Here is a 17,060-nt window from a genome sequence, read left to right as displayed (position 1 = left end):
GCTATAACTTCAGTATGATTTAGCTACCCCTTTACAGGTGGGTGAGACCGCAAGGAAAATCAGGCACAATGTTACACACTCTGTTTTTGGTGGCAACAAATGAGAGAGATGCCACACACGCAGGACTGTCACTGAAGCACAAATGTAAAAATATTAATCTCCCACTGATTTGTTTTTTTTGGGTTTTTTTCAGGGAGACTTTAGAAAAAAAAAATAGAATAAAATGATTTTTTAAGGAAGAATTTAGAAACCAAATAAAATAAAATGATTTCTTCAGGGAGAATTTAGAAAACAAATAAAACAAAAAATAGGCTTTCTATGGCCCACTGAGTGAGAGATGACGCACACAGGAGTCAGGAGTGGCACACAAGCCCAGAGGCCAATATTGTTCTCCCAATGATTGATGTAGTGATTTGTTCAGGTAGATTTTGGAACCCAAATCAAGCAAAAAAAATAATAGGCTTTCTATGGCCCACAATTGGAGAGAGAGAGATGGCACACCCAGGAGTCAAGACTGGCACACAAGCAGAAAGGGCAATATTAATCTCCCACTGATTTGTTTTTTTTTTGTTTTTTTTCAGGGAGACTTTAGAAAAAAAATAGTAAAAAAAAATGATTTTTTCAGGAAGAATTTAGAAACCAAATAAAATAAAACGATTTTTTCAGGGAGAATTTAGAAAACAAATAAAACATAAAATAGGCTTTTTATGGCCCACTGAGTGAGAGATGACGCACACAGGAGTCAGGAGTGGCACACAAGCCCAGAGGCCAATATTGTTCTCCCAATGATTGATGTAGTGATTTTTTCAGGTAGATTTTGGAACCCAAATCAAGCAAAAAAAATAATAGGCTTTCTATGGCCCACAATTGGAGAGAGAGAGAGAGATGGCACACCCAGGAGTCAAGACTGGCACACAAGCAGAAAGGGCAATATTAATCTCCCACTGATTTGATTTTTTTTTTTTTCAGGGAGACTTTAGAAAAAAAAAATAATAAAAAAAAATGATTTTTTCAGGAAGAATTTAGAAACCAAATAAAATAAAATGATTTTTTCAGGGAGAATTTAGAAAACAAATAAAACAAAAAATAGGCTTTCTATGGCCCACTGAGTGAGAGATGATGCACACAGGAGTCAGGAGTGGCACACAAGCCCAGAGGCCAATATTGTTCTCCCAATGATTGATGTAGTGATTTTTTCAGGTAGATTTTGGAACCCAAATCAAGCTAAAAAAATAAATAGGCTTTCTATGGCCCACAATTGGAGAGAGAGAGAGAGATGGCACACCCAGGAGTCAAGACTGGCACACAAGCAGAAAGGGCAATATTAATCTCCCACTGATTTGATTTTTTTTTTTTTTCAGGGAGACTTTAGAAAAAAAAAATAATAAAAAAAAATGATTTTTTCAGGAAGAATTTAGAAACCAAATAAAATAAAATGATTTTTTCAGGGAGAATTTAGAAAACAAATAAAACAAAAAATAGGCTTTCTATGGCCCACAGAGTGAGAGATGACGCACACAGGAGTCAGGAGTGGCACACAAGCCCAGAGGCCAATATTTATCTCCCACTGATTGATTTATTGATTTTTTCAGGTAGAATTTAGAACCCAAATCAACCCAAAAAATAAATAGGCTTTCTATGGCCCAATATTTGTGAGAGAGATGGCACGCTCAGGACTGGCACACAAGCCCAGAGGCCAATATTAATCTCCCACTTTTTTTTTTTTTTCAGGGAAAATTTATAAACCCAATAAAATAAATAATAAATAGGCTTTCTATGGCCCACTATCTGAGAGAGAGAGATGGCACGCTTAGGACTGGCACACAAGCCCAAAGGCCAATATTAATCTCCCTTTTTTTTTTCAGGGAGAATTTATAAAACCAAAAAATAAAAAATAAATAGGCTTTCTATGGCCCACTATTTGTGAGAGAGATGGCACGCTCAGGACTGGCACACAAGCCCAGAGGCCAATATTAATCTCCCACCTTTTTTTTTTTTTTCAGGGAAAATTTATAAACCCAATAAAAAAAATAAATAGGCTTTCTATGGCCCACTATCTGAGAGAGAGAGATGACACGCTTAGGACTGGCACACAAGCCCAAAGGCCAATATTAATCTCCCACTGATTGATTTATTGATTTTTTCAGGTAGAATTTAGAACCCAAATAAAGCAAAAAAATAATAGGCTTTCTATGGCCCACTGAGTGAGTGATGATGCACACAGGAGTCAGGAGTGGCACACAAGCCCTGAGGCCAATATTTTTCTCCCACTGATTGATGTAGTGATTTTTTCAGGTAGATTTTGGAACCCAAATCAAGCAAAAAAAATAAATAGGCTTTCTATGGCCCACTGAGTGAGAGATGGCACACACAGGAGTCAGGAGTGGCACGCAAGCCCTGAGGCCAATATTTTTCTCCCACTGATTGATGTAGTGATTTTTTCAGGTAGACTTTAGAACCCAAATCAAGCAAAAAAATAAATAGGCTTTCTATGGCCCACTGAGTGAGAGATGGCACAGACAGGGATGGCACTCTAGCAGAAATGCCAATCTAAATTTCCCACAAAAAAAAAAAAAAAAAAAGGAACTGTCCTTCAATTACTATCTCCCTGCAGTAATCTCAGCCAGGTATGGCAGGCAGCAATAAGGAGTGGACTGATGCACAAATTAAATAAAAAGTGTGGACAAACAAACAAGATAGCTGTGCAGAAAGGAAGGAACAAGAGGATTTGTGCTTTGAAAAAAGCAGTTGGTTTGCACAGCGGCGTACACACAGCAATGCAGCTATCAGGGAGCCTTCTAGGGCAGCCCAATGAGCTACAGCGCTGAGGAAAAAAAAAAATGTAGCTTCCACTGTCCCTGCACACCGAAGGTGGTGTTGGACAGTGGAAATCGCTACAGCACAAGCGGTTTGGTGGTTAATGGACCCTGCCTAACGCTATCCCTGCTTCTGACGAAACGGCAGCAACCTCTCCCTAAGCTCAGATCAGCAGCAGTAAGATGGCAGTCGGCGGGAACGCCCCTTTATAGCCCCTGTGACGCCGCAGACAGCAAGCCAATCACTGCAATGCCCTTCTCTAAGATGGTGGGGACCAGGACCTATGTCATCACGCTGCCCACACTCTGCGTTTACCTTCATTGGCTGAGAAATGGCGCTTTTCGCGTCATTGAAACGCGACTTTGGCGCGAAAGTCGCGTACCGCATGGCCGACAACGCACAGGGGTCGGATCGGGTTTCATGAAACCCGACTTTGCCAAAAGTCGGCGACTTTTGAAAATGAACGACCCGTTTCGCTCAACCCTACTAAAGATATTTATTTATTTATTTATTTTGTCAAGATGTCTGGGTGTTGGTAGAGTGATTTTAGATTTTTACTCCAGCCTTTCTTGATTTTAGAAGGGCATGACATGCCTATACCTGTGTCTCCTCCTCCTTTTACTCCTCCACCTCTTTTCTTTTCGCATGAATATATGTAGTTGAGACTTTTCCATGTGTTTGTTGTGTCTTCTGAGCAGTTTGTCAGCTTTTGGACACCTTTTAAGGTGTTTTCTGTGTGTTTCCCATGTGTTTGTATGTGTTTGTGTTTGCCTGCCATTGGTTTCAATGGGGTTCGACGGTGTTCGTCGAACGTTCAAAGAACAGTTCGGCGAACACCTCCCTGTTTGACGAACCAAACCGAACCCGAACCCTAGGGAGGTGGCTCAACACTACCAATAAGTCCCTAAAGTCTAAAAAATAGCTTATTTGTGATTCTGCAACAAGTAAAGAGAGATAATAATAGCTAAGTGAAAAAATATATAAATTTAAAGAGAATGCATTTATATTGCATACTGTATATAGTATACATAAAGTTGTATGTTACTCAGATGCATTGTGCTTATTTGTAATATATATGTGTGTGATATGATATACTTGCATATTCACTGTACTAGCAAATGTGATGTGGTATTTATGTATAATAATTACATGTTATTCATGCATTTTTCATATATATACGTAAATGAAATCTTTTTTACATATATTTACAACCCCCATTCCAAAAAGCTGTTTAAAATGAAAATAAAACAAGAATATAATAGTTTGAAAATCAATGATTTGAAAATATTTAACCCCTTCATGACCTTGGGATTTTTCGTTTTTCCGTGTTTGTTTTTCACTCCCCTCCTTCCCAGAGCCATATCTTTTTTATTTCTCCATCAATTTGGCCATGTGAGGGCTTATTTTTTGCGGGACGAGTTGTACTTTTGAAATACATCTTTGGTTTTAGCATGTCATGTACTAGAAAATGGGGAAAAAATTCCAAGTGCGGTGAAATTGCAAAAAAAGTGCAATCCCACACTTGTTTTTTGTTTGGCTTTTTTGCTAGGTTCACTAAATGCTAAAACTGACCTGCCATTATGATTCTCCAGGTCATTACGAGTTCATAGACACCTAACATGACTAGGTTATTTTTTATCTAAGTGGTGAAAAAAAATTCCAAATTTTGCTAAAAAAAAAAAAAATTGCGCCATTTTCCGATACTCGTAGCGTCTCCATTTTTCGTGATCTGGGGTCGGTTTAGGGCATATTTTTTGTGTGCCAAGCTGGTGTTTTTAATGATAGCATTTTGGTGCAGATACGTTCTTTTGATCGCCCGTTATTGCATTTTAATGCAATGTCGCGGCGACCTAAAAAACGTAATTCTGGCGTTTAGAATTGTCACGATATGGTATGAAATATCATAAGTAGTTCTCTTGCTAGCCTGCGTGGGCTAAGCCCCCCTTCTTGGAGCACAGTTTGAGCTGCAAATTCCTGGCTTTCCTTCTCTGAGAGTATGGGGGAAGAGAGGTTTTATTGCCGAATGGAATTTACGACTAGCATTTCCTGTGTAAGCTCTTGTTCAGTTAGAAATGGAAAAATGGCTCCAAAAATTCATGAAAGATTCTTTGTTTAGTTTTTGTTAGATATTAGGCAAACGATTTAAGCTAGAAAAACGAAAATATATATTCTTAGTCTCCTTCGGTGTATCTACACATCCCATGAATCTCGGGCTTCTAACTCCATCTGGTAAAGAAGTAGGGTTTTCTCTGTAAATATGTATCCCAGATAGGACACATTTGATCTCATTAGAATGCTCACGTTAATCCGAGATGAATGATAGGTTTGGTCTGACTCTGTCATGTTTTGTAGTGAAGTTATAGAAATTAGAGAGAATAGTTTAAAGTTTAGGCAGAATGTAGAGAGAGGAGGGTCTGGATAAGCCAGCCCTTCTGTGATGTCAAAGCCTTAAGATATTAAGTTTGTGGCAGGCTCCCCAGCTGTCTGTTCTGCTTGATTTCTTCTTCTGGACTTTTTGTCCTATTTTCCTGGAAGAGCTGAGTACATCCCATGGACTGGGATGTATGGAAACTGCACTAGCCTGGGTTGCCTGCAATGCTTTTAACATGTGAGTGTTATCTTTTCTCTTTTATTCCCTTTATGTTATAATTACCCATGTACATATTTGCAATTGTCTCATTTGTAACTTTTTTATAAAATATTTTTGATAACGCACTGCCTAATTTTTAATGGGATATACTATTATATGTTAGTTCTTCTCCATGCTCTAAAAACCGTACCCTAAGTCTTCTGAAGGGAAAACGCTACTGTTACTGTTGTGTTGGGTTAGCTTCGGACCCGTTTAATCGAAGCTGGTGGCAGCGAAAGTGTGCTGACTGTTGGATTATGCTGAAGCAACTGCGGGTTTGATAATTATTGTTCCTGTCTGAGTGGGAGTAGTTTACCGCGTCGCTGCAGCGTGCCCAATAGCCAGTACATAGCAGGCAGCCTTCCTGGCGACTAATTACCCAGGGTGCAGTACCTAATCTGACCTGAAAGTAAGGGGGCGCCAGAGAGCTGCAAGTGTTAAGTGGAACTGTAAGCAGGATATACATAAATCCCTGCAGTTTGTGGTATATTGAAAGCAGTGGGATACCTAGAATAAGCCCCTGCTGTAAGCAAGAGGTCAATAGCCTTGTGTGTGGTTTTTCATCACATCGTGGAGTGGAGGAATAACTAAGATAAGCCCCCCTGCACATGTGATAGCCGTCTGTTGGCCTAAAGTCACCTCAATCCGTGACGTAGGGGTGACGGTCACGGTGTGAATCCTGACCCATTGGTGACAGCGGTCAGGGGAATCGTGAAAATTGGTGGCAAGGCGGTGGGATATCATAGAGCATTAGTGATTTGGTTTGAGTAACCATTCCTCTCACTAAAAACTTGCAGAAAGTTCTTGCGAGGACTCTGCGCAAATAAGTTTGGAGAACGAACTCAGTGCTTTTTAGTTGTGAGACAATTGCGTACTGGTAATTATCCCCTCCCTTTCTCTTCGTTTTTCTATCCTATCTTTTATTTGGCAACCATGGCTGCGAAAGGGGAAGCCTGGTACAACCAGCAGAAGAAGGACTTTCTTGCTGGGATATGTACGTGCCATGGCCTGAACCCCCAGGACAAGTCCAAGGCTCAAATGGTCGCTGACCTGGTGCAATGGGAAGCCGACCAAGCCAGGCCACAGAGCCCAGAGGCCGCAGAGGCCAGCACAAGTGAACATGGTGCTGCAGCAGAGGTCCAACCACTGAATACGGGCCCTACTGGCAACCAGGGGGGCGCAGACCTCCTCCTGCAGCTGGCTCTGCAACAATGCTCCGCAGATGACTTTGAGAGACGTCTGCAGCTGATCCAGCAATACCAGGAGCGAGCCGAGCGAGAGGCCCAAGCGGAGCGGGAGTACCAGCTGCAGATGGCCCGACTGCAAATGCAGGGGTTGTCCCAGACCAACCGTGAGCCTAGCAGCGCTCAGACACCGAAGCCCCGGCCTGATCACTTTCCTGTTATGGAGAAGGACGGAGACTTGGACACTTTTCTGCGGGCCTTTGAGAAAGCCTGCAGACAGTACCGGCTGCCTACAGATGAATGGGCCCGATACCTGACACCAGGGCTGAGAGGTAAAGCTCTGGAGGCGTTTGCTGCCCTCCCTCAAGAACAAGAGGGTGACTATGAGGCCATCAAGCAGGCCTTGATAGCCAAGTACCAGCTTACACCCGAGGTGTACCGTAGAAAGTTCCGGACCCTCCAGCGTGGCCCACACGACAGTTACAGTGATGTGGTGCATGGACTTGGGACCCACTTTGACCAGTGGACCCAAGGACTCTCAGTGACCACCTTTGCACAGCTGCGAGACCTGATGATCAAAGACCAGTTCTGTCATCTTTGCCCAGCTGAGGTGCGACAGTTCGTGATGGACAGAGAACCCAAAGACGTGACGAAAGCAGCGCAGATTGCCGATGCCTATGAGGCCAACCGTAGATCGGAAGCGCGGAAGCCAGTCACCACCAGCTGGAGAGGGGGTAAGCCTGCAACCAACGCCAGTACCCCTGCCAGCCAGCACACCAGAGGTCCTGTCCCCGTAGCCAACAGCACCAGACCTACCACCGAACCTCGCAAGTGTTACCACTGCAATCAGACTGGTCATATCAGTACCTACTGCCCAGCCAAGCAGAAGAACACCCAAGCCAAGGCCCCAGGGCCTAATGCAGCAGTTCTTTTGGTGGGTGGTGTGGTTGGGAGGGTGTGTGACAACGTACAGCCCGTCACTGTGGGAGGCCATGTTGCTACAGGCCTCAAGGACACCGGGGCCGAACGAACCCTCATCCGACCCGAACTGGCGGCCCCTGAAGAAATCATTCCGGGGAAAACCCTAACTGTCACTGGGATTGGGGGCATCAGCTGTCCCTTACCGATGGCCCGGGTTTTTATTGATTGGGGTGCCGGGAGCGGGGTGAAGGAAGTGGGGCTGTCTGATAATTTGCCCACTGATGTTTTGTTGGGGACTGATTTGGGGAGGATGGTTGCATACTACATCCCTGACACCCCTCCCCAATCTACTAATAAGGGTAAAGTTAACCCTGATGATGATGATGATGGGAAATCGCATGTGTTACCTGACCATGCTTTATCTTGTAATAATGCATCTAATAACCATTTTTTCCCTAGGATTGATGGTGAAAATGTTGTACCTGTGCCAGCTGAACCTGATAATGATTTTTCTGTGAAGGTTAATGTGTCCATAGGTACAGGCGTGCCCAGCCACGTCGCTCTGCGGAGTGAGACGGCTGAGGAACCCCTAACAGGGGCAAGTGTCGGTGCTACAGGAAATGGGGAGATGCATGGGAACCGTGAGGAAGGTGATGCCATGAAAGTGACCAGTGCCACCGAGGAAGGTAACTGGCCCATAAGTAGCACTGCCCCTGGAGTGTTGGGGGTGGATGGGGAGGTAGAGCCCATAGCAGCGCCGGCTGATGGGACTGTAGAAATCCCCGGGGAGACAGCCTACGTAGCTGCTGTCACCCGCAGTCAGAGTGCCCGGAACGCAGATAACTGTCAGCCTTCCGGACCCTCCCCAGTCACCACTGTGCAGGTCCAAGAGGGTTCCCGTGGGGAAGGGACCCTGACATCGCTTTTGGCTTCCCCTAGCCAGGAGTTTCAGGCCGCTCTGCACACAGATGCGAGCCTAGAGAGTTTGAGACAACTTGCCGGGACGCCCTTCTCCAAGGCTGATAAGGAGAAGGTGTTCTGGGAACGAGGAAGGTTGTACCGGGAGACAGTATCCGGAGAATCACAAAAGGAGTGGTTGAGGGAAAGACAGCTGGTCGTCCCACAGCAATTCCGGGGTGAGTTGTTGCGGATTGCCCATGAGATCCCGCTAGCTGGACACTTGGGGATCAGCAAAACTAAGGCCCGGCTGTCTCAACACTTCTATTGGCCTAAGATGGGGACAGATGTGTCAAACTACTGCCACTACTGTATCACTTGTCAAAGAGTGGGGAAGGCGGGACCTGCTATTAAGGCTCCCCTGATCCCTTTGCCAGTGATAGAGGAGCCTGTCCAGAGGATCGCGGTGGACATTGTGGGCCCGCTGGCCGTCCCCAGCAGCTCTGGAAAGCAATACATCCTTACTGTGGTAGACTATGCTACCCGGTACCCAGAGGCAGTAGCTCTGTCGTCAACTAGGGCAGATAAGGTGGCAGATGCCCTGTTGGCCATCTTTTCACGTGTAGGGTTTCCCAGGGAAATGCTTACTGATCAAGGGACACAATTTATGTCTCACCTAATGGAGGCTCTCTGTAAGAGAATGCAGGTGAAGCACCTGGTATCGAGTGCGTATCACCCACAGACCAATGGCTTGTGTGAACGCTTCAATGGTACCCTCAAACAGATGCTGCGCATGCTGGTTGAGACTCAAAGGCGCGACTGGGAGCGGTACCTCCCACACCTGCTATTCGCTTACCGAGAGGTTCCGCAGGCCTCGACGGGGTTCTCCCCCTTCGAGCTCCTGTACGGCAGGCGAGTCCGGGGACCCCTTGGGTTGGTAAGAGAATCCTGGGAAGAGGAGCCGAACCCTTCTGAAGTGTCCATAGTGGAGTATGTCATGCGCTTCCGTGACAAGATGCAGACCTTGACGCAGTTGGTGCATGACCACATCACGCAGGCTCAGGCTGATCAGAAGCACTGGTACGACCAGAACGCCCGGGAGCGGACCTACCACGTGGGTCAAAAGGTGTGGGTGCTGGTCCCCGTACCAACGGATAAGCTTCAGGCAGCCTGGGAGGGCCCGTACGTCGTCCACCAACAGCTCAACCCGGTCACTTACGTGGTCACGCTTGACCACGCTCGGGGTAGGCGAAAGGCCTTTCATGTCAACATGATGAAGGCTCATCATGAACGTGAACCTTTCGTCCTACCAGTCTGCAGCTTGCCCGAAGACGGTGAGGAAGACACCCTCCTGGACATGCTGGCCCAAGCCAAGGCCAATGGGTCCATTGAGGACGTGGAGGTAAGCGCCTCGTTAACTGAACCCCAGCGGTTGCAGTTGCAAACCACACTGGAACCCTTCCGGGTCGTGTTCTCCAACCGACCTGGGAGGACTGAGTTAGCCGTCCACGAGGTGGACACCGGGAATCACGCCCCACTACAGCGAACACCCTATCGAATCTCTGACCAGGTGCAGCAGATTATGCGCCAAGAGATCGATGAGATGTTACAGCTGGGGGTGATTCAATGGTCAAAGAGCGCGTGGGCATCACCTGTAGTTCTCGTGCCAAAGAAGGACCGGACCACACGGTTCTGCGTGGACTACAGGGGGCTCAACGCCATTACAGCCTCTGACGCGCACCCCATGCCGCGCATCGAGGAGCTGCTTGAGAAGTTAGCTGGCGCAAATTACCTAACAATAATGGATCTGAGTCGAGGATACTGGCAGATTCCCCTGAGCCCTGAGGCACAGGAGAAGTCCGCCTTTATCACACCCTTTGGACTGTACGAGTCCACGGTCATGCCCTTCGGCATGAAGAATGCCCCTGCCACTTTCCAGCGGATGGTCAACCTCCTGCTTCAGGGACTGGAGACGTACGCCGTGGCGTACTTGGATGACATTAGCATCTTCAGTTCCTCCTGGGAGGAACACCTGCAGCATCTTGAGGAGGTGCTCAGGCGAATTCACCAAGCAGGACTGACTATCAATCCGGGAAAGTGCCAGATGGGCATGAGGGAGGTTCACTACCTGGGGCACCGGGTAGGCGAAGGCACCATGGAGCCAGAGCATGGCAATGGTGATGAGTTGGCCCACCAGGGTGAACCTGCTGAGGTGCGCATGGAAGAGAACCATCAGGTCCTGCTTCCCTAGCGCACACCAAAAGGGGGAGGTGTCACGATATGGTATGAAATATCATAAGTAGTTCTCTTGCTAGCCTGCGTGGGCTAAGCCCCCCTTCTTGGAGCACAGTTTGAGCTGCAAATTCCTGGCTTTCCTTCTCTGAGAGTATGGGGGAAGAGAGGTTTTATTGCCGAATGGAATTTACGACTAGCATTTCCTGTGTAAGCTCTTGTTCAGTTAGAAATGGAAAAATGGCTCCAAAAATTCATGAAAGATTCTTTGTTTAGTTTTTGTTAGATATTAGGCAAACGATTTAAGCTAGAAATACGAAAATATATATTCTTAGTCTCACTCGGTGTATCTACACATCCCATGAATCTCGGGCTTCTAACTCCATCTGGTAAAGAAGTAGGGTTTTCTCTGTAAATATGTATCCCAGATAGGACATATTTGATCTCATTAGAATGCTCACGTTAATCCGAGATGAATGATAGGTTTGGTCTGACTCTGTCATGTTTTGTAGTGAAGTTATAGAAATTAGAGAGAATAGTTTAAAGTTTAGGCAGAATGTAGAGAGAGGAGGGTCTGGATAAGCCAGCCCTTCTGTGATGTCAAAGCCTTAAGGTATTAAGTTTGTGGCAGGCTCCCCAGCTGTCTGTTCTGCTTGATTTCTTCTTCTGGACTTTTTGTCCTATTGTCCTGGAAGAGCTGAGTACATCCCATGGACTGGGATGTATGGAAACTGCACTAGCCTGGGTTGCCTGCAATGCTTTTAACATGTGAGTGTTATCTTTTCTCTTTTATTCCCTTTATGTTATAATTACCCATGTACATATTTGCAATTGTCTCATTTGTAACTTTTTTATAAAATATTTTTGATAACGCACTGCCTAATTTTTAATGGGATATACTATTATATGTTAGTTCTTCTCCATGCTCTAAAAACCGTACCCTAAGTCTTCTGAAGGGAAAACGCTACTGTTACTGTTGTGTTGGGTTAGCTTCGGACCCGTTTAATCGAAGCTGGTGGCAGCGAAAGTGTGCTGACTGTTGGATTATGCTGAAGCAACTGCGGGTTTGATAATTATTGTTCCTGCCTGAGTGGGAGTAGTTTACCGCGTCGCTGCAGCGTGCCCAATAGCCAGTACATAGCAGGCAGCCTTCCTGGCGACTAATTACCCAGGGTGCAGTACCTAATCTGACCTGAAAGTAAGGGGGCGCCAGAGAGCTGCAAGTGTTAAGTGGAACTGTAAGCAGGATATACATAAATCCCTGCAGTTTGTGGTATATTGAAAGCAGTGGGATACCTAGAATAAGCCCCTGCTGTAAGCAAGAGGTCAATAGCCTTGTGTGTGGTTTTTCATCACATCGTGGAGTGGAGGGATAACTAAGATAAGCCCCCCTGCACATGTGATAGCCGTCTGTTGGCCTAAAGTCACCTCAATCCGTGACGTAGGGGTGACGGTCACGGTGTGAATCCTGACCCATTGGTGAAAGCGGTCAGGGGAATCGTGACAAGAATTTTTCTCTCACTACGCTGTTTAGCGATCAGGTTAATGCTTTTTTTTAATTGATAGATCGGGCGATTCTGAGCGCGGCGATACCAAATATGTGTAGATTTTTTTTTTTATTGATTTATTTTGATTGGGTCGAAAGGGGGGTGATTTAAACTTTTATATATTTTTTATTTTTTTCACATTTTTTTAACTTTTTTTTTTACTTTTGCCATGCTTCAATAGCCTCCATGGGAGGCTAGAAGCAGGCACAACTCGATCGCCTCTGCTACATAGCAGCGATCTGCTGATCGCTGCTATGTAGCAGAAATGGAGGTGTGCTGTGAGCGCCGACCACAGGGTGGCGCTCACAGCCACCGGTGATCAGTAACCAAAGAGGTCTCTAGGACCTCTATGGTTACCATCCTGACGTATCGCCGACCCCCAATCATGTGACGGGGGTCGGCGATGACGTCATTTCCGGCCGCCCGTCGGGAAGCGGTAGTTAAATGCCGCTGTCTGCGTTTGACAGCGGCATTTAACTAGTTAATAGGTGCGGGCAGATCGCGATTCTGCCCGCGCCTATTACGGGCACATGTCAGCTGTTCAAAACAGCTGACATGTCCCGGCTTTGATGCGGGCTCACCGCGGAGCCCTGCATCAAAGCAGGGAATCTGACCTCGGACGTACTATCCCGTCCGAGGTCAGATAGGGGTTAATGCACTACTGAAGATAGGATACATGTCTGAAGTTAGTCATTTTTCCATCTCATTTGATAAAATAACATATTTAAAAATTGATTGCAGCAATATATAACAAAGGAAAGGTAAGTAGTACTAATGAAAAACAACTGGGGGGTCAATTTCTAACTAAGTTACATGATTTACTTAACTGTGTATAAAAAGATCATATTAGAGAGGCAGAATCTCTCAGAAGTAAAGATGGTCAGTGTTTCATTAATCTATGAACAACTGTGTCTAAAAATTTCAGAAAATTGTTCTTCAACCTAAAAATTGCAAAGACGTGGAGTATCTTACCAACAACAGTACATAATATCATCAAAAGTTATACTCCTAACAATTTGAATATCAACATGTAAATTTTGCACAGTCCAAGTCATTTTACAAGATCAAAATAATTTTGCACATCAGTATGTCTAATCTGTACTCATGAATTGTAGCATCTTTATTTATCTAAAATGCAGAATTACATTTTAATTCTAATGCTAATTACCTTAAATTTTGCTTAAACTGTCCAAAAAATATGAATTGGAGGTGGGGTGGAGAGATAATGCTGGATCTATCCAAAATACTCAATACATGGCCACAGTCAGTGGTTGGTAAAACACAAACTGTATTCCATAAATTAAAAAATGTTTATGCTGGATCGCCACTGTTCTAGAGATTGAGGCTGTGCCCCATGTAAGGTCTCAGCTCAAAATATTGAGGTTATGAAGTGACCTCACTCATAGGATGATTATAATGATTATTATTGCTTGAAAGCTATGAAATTATCAATAATTTAAAACTATTTTCAAGATTTATGCAAGTATGCCGTACAATGTGTAGCTTTTGTATGTGTTAATATTAAGGTATGTCAAGTATGTTTATGATTTCTTTTCTTTCTTTAATTCCTCAGTGGCTGCGAAACAAAGACCTCACAGTGATGAATATACTAAGAAGATTCCTCCTCCCAAGCCTAAACGAAATCCAACTACTCATCTTAGCACATCATTTGATGAGACATATATTAAAAAGCATGGGACATTGAAGAGTAGTTTGTTTAGAGAAGCATCGTCATCTCACATCAGTTGTGGTTCTGGGGACCGAGATGATGACGAACCTGTTTATATTGAAATGGTTGGGAACATTTTAAGAGACTTTAAAAAAGATGAAGAAGACCAATGTGAGGCAGTATATGAAGAAATGAAATACCCTATATTTGATGATATAGGACATGACTCTAGGTGTCTTTATGATTTGGATCATATTAGTTGCTCTTCTCAGTGTGCTACTCCCACAGTGCCTGACTTAGAATTCACCAAGTCCTCAGTGCCATCAACTCCCAAGGGCCAGATTTGTGACATTCCCCCTCCATTCCCAAATTTATTATCTCAAAGGCCTCCTTTATTGGTGTTTCCACCAGCACCAGCACAATGTTCACCAAATTCTGATGAATCTCCTTTAACACCTCTTGAAGTAACAAAGCTACCAGTATTGGAAAATGTGTCTTACATCAAGCAACCAGCTTCTGCTTCACCATCACCAGTTCCAACGCACATTCCAGGACACCAGAAAGTAGATAAAGACCAAACTATTATTTCCCATGGAATTTCTCCATCTGGTCATTCATCTTCGCCACCACATGCTTCAACTACCTACAGAACGCAGTCTCCACATGGCTATCCTAAAAGTCATTCAGCTTCTCCTTCTCCTGTGAGCATGTGTAGGTCACTGACTCCTCTAAGCCTCAAAAGACCTCCACCTTATGATTCTGTGCATTCAGGAAGTCTATCAAGAAGTTCTCCATCAGTGCCTCATTCTAATGTCAGAAACACACCAGAAGGGAAGTCAATCAGTGCATCCACAAGCACTTATTGTACATCTCAGAGCAGCTCACGATCCAGAACACCAACAAGTCCCCTTGAAGAATTATCAAGCCTCTTTACCTCAGGAAGAAGTTTGCTGAGGAAGCCCTCCAGTGGAAGAAAGTCTAAAGAACCTTCTGACAGTAAGTGTATGGAATTTGTCTTGAACATCTAAATAGTGTGCACAATTGTTCAGCAATCACTGTTTCTCAAAATAATTTCATTATTAAACAGGAATAAAAAACCTTTGGAGATTTGTAAAAATGTTACATTTAGCTCTATTACAAAACTCTGCATGGTGGTAATTAGTGCTCTGCAACTGTCCTCAAGGGCCACCAACAGTGCATGTTTTCAGGATTTCCTTAGCATAGCAGAAGACGTTGGAATTATCACCTGTGCAATACTAATGAAATCCTGAAAACATGCACTGTTTGTGCCCCTTGAGGACCAGAGTTGTGCACCCCTGGACTAAGTCATTTCACCATACATGCAAAGTATCACATCTTTACAATCACCCCCAGATTTTCCTATTTACAGCTTTTCTCACTGGGAGGTTTCATTGACTTGAGCATATTATGGCTGTGTACAACTTTTGACACGTACAAATCAAAAGCACTGCTCTCATAAACTTCTAATTGGCTCTATTGTAAATACGGTAGTCAAACAATGTTCTGTAAGATTTTATATATATCTAATAGAACATGACAAAAATGTGACAACTATTATTGGATAATATACTGCGGAAAAACCAAAGAAATCAGCCAGAACATAAGCTAGTATCAGCGCAATGTGTAGGAGCACATTCACACTGGCCACCTAACAGACAAAAGCAGAGCTAAAAATACAATTAGCAAATACCCTGTACTAAGTCTATAAATAGTAATAGTACATGTAAATAACATAGGGTACTTAGTTAACACTGTTGTGATAAAAAAAATTGTAAAAGTCATCCCACTATGACCAGATGTACCCATTCAGTCCGGTCCTATCTCCTTTCTTAAAACTACACCTTGTGTCAACTGACCTCAATATAGATGGGGTTCAGACACCATGGGAAACCACCGTATATACTTGTGTATAAGTCGATTTTTTCAGCACATTTTTTGTGCTGAAAATGCCCCCCTCAACTTCTGTCCCAGAAAGACAGCGGGGGAGGGGGGCATCGGAGCAGCGGGTAACAGAGGCAGGAGCTGGCGGCTGCAACTGTGCCTGCTGCTAAAGAGAAATGAATATTCACTGCACTGGCAGTGAATATTCATGTCTCTTATAGCGCTCACAGTTACAGCCGCAGCCTACATACCTTCCCTGTGTGCCCTCGCTGCATCTCCTTCTGGTGCCAGTCTTCCGGCCAAGTGTTCACGTGTCCCCCGTTCATTAAGGTAACAAATAATCACCCCTCTCCACTCCCATGGGCATGGAGTGAATATTCATTACTTTAATGAGTGGGGACACGTGATCGCTCGGCCGGAAGAGCTGCTGGTGCCAGGACAAGATGCAGCGGGGGCGCGGAGGGAAGGTAAGTAGGATGTGTTTTTTTCATAGGAACCATGCATAAAAGGGTAAGGGATAAGGAGCCATGAATACAAGAACGAGGATAAGGAGCCATGCCTACAGGGACGGGGAGCCATGCATTCAAGGATGGGGAGCAATGCATACAAGGATGAGGAGCCATGCATACCAGGACGGGGATGGGGAGCCATGCATACTAGGATGGGGATGGGGAGCCATGCATACCAGGCTTATCCTTGAGTCAATAAGTTTTCCTAGTTTTTAGTGGCAAAATTAGGTTCCTCGGCTCATACTCGGGTCAACTTACACTCGAGTATATACGGTATATAGATGAAATTCCTAGCTCACATATAACATAATTCTGTGGTATACTATCTAAGAAGAAGAAGCTTTATTAGACATTAAGCATAATTCACATGCTTTGGTGGGGTCACAAAATATTACATTTAACTGATACCTTTCCTTATGAAACAATTGAGCTTTCAGATAATAATTCTACTAATTGCTTTCATGAGATACGGTAATTCTCCATATATAGGATCAATAGAAAATGCCATCAGCACAGCTTCTGAGCCCCCACCTGTCTTCAGAATGAAAACTCTTTAATCGCCTTTACATTTTTTCCTCAAAGCAACAAAGCCCTGAGCCACCTGTTCAAGGAAAAATATCTGGACATTCTCAGGTCCTCAGCAAAAAGTCAAACATTAAATACGGGCTTTCAAATACATTATGTCAATCTATAAGATGATTCTCCAAGTAAATTTTACTTTTATCTTTGTACTAAGTTTTAGAGGCAAAGAAA

General features: G+C 44.3%; 1 protein-coding gene across 2 annotated transcripts in view; it reads left to right on the top strand.

Annotated features, from left to right (window-relative positions):
• NYAP2 (neuronal tyrosine-phosphorylated phosphoinositide-3-kinase adaptor 2) overlaps positions 1-17,060 on the top strand; it is a 359,909-nt gene that overhangs the window by 291,971 nt on the left and 50,878 nt on the right. For both annotated transcript variants that reach the window (XM_069727546.1, XM_069727547.1), the window contains one exon: positions 13,801-14,892. In XM_069727546.1, coding sequence (XP_069583647.1) covers positions 13,801-14,892 — 1,092 coding nt within the window. The remainder of the gene's footprint in view (positions 1-13,800; positions 14,893-17,060) is intronic.

This window comes from Ranitomeya imitator, chromosome 5 (genome assembly GCF_032444005.1).
Source record: "Ranitomeya imitator isolate aRanImi1 chromosome 5, aRanImi1.pri, whole genome shotgun sequence".
NCBI lineage: Eukaryota > Metazoa > Chordata > Amphibia > Anura > Dendrobatidae > Ranitomeya > Ranitomeya imitator.
Note: the sequence above shows the minus strand (reverse complement) of the source record. Positions and strands in the feature narration are given on the sequence as shown.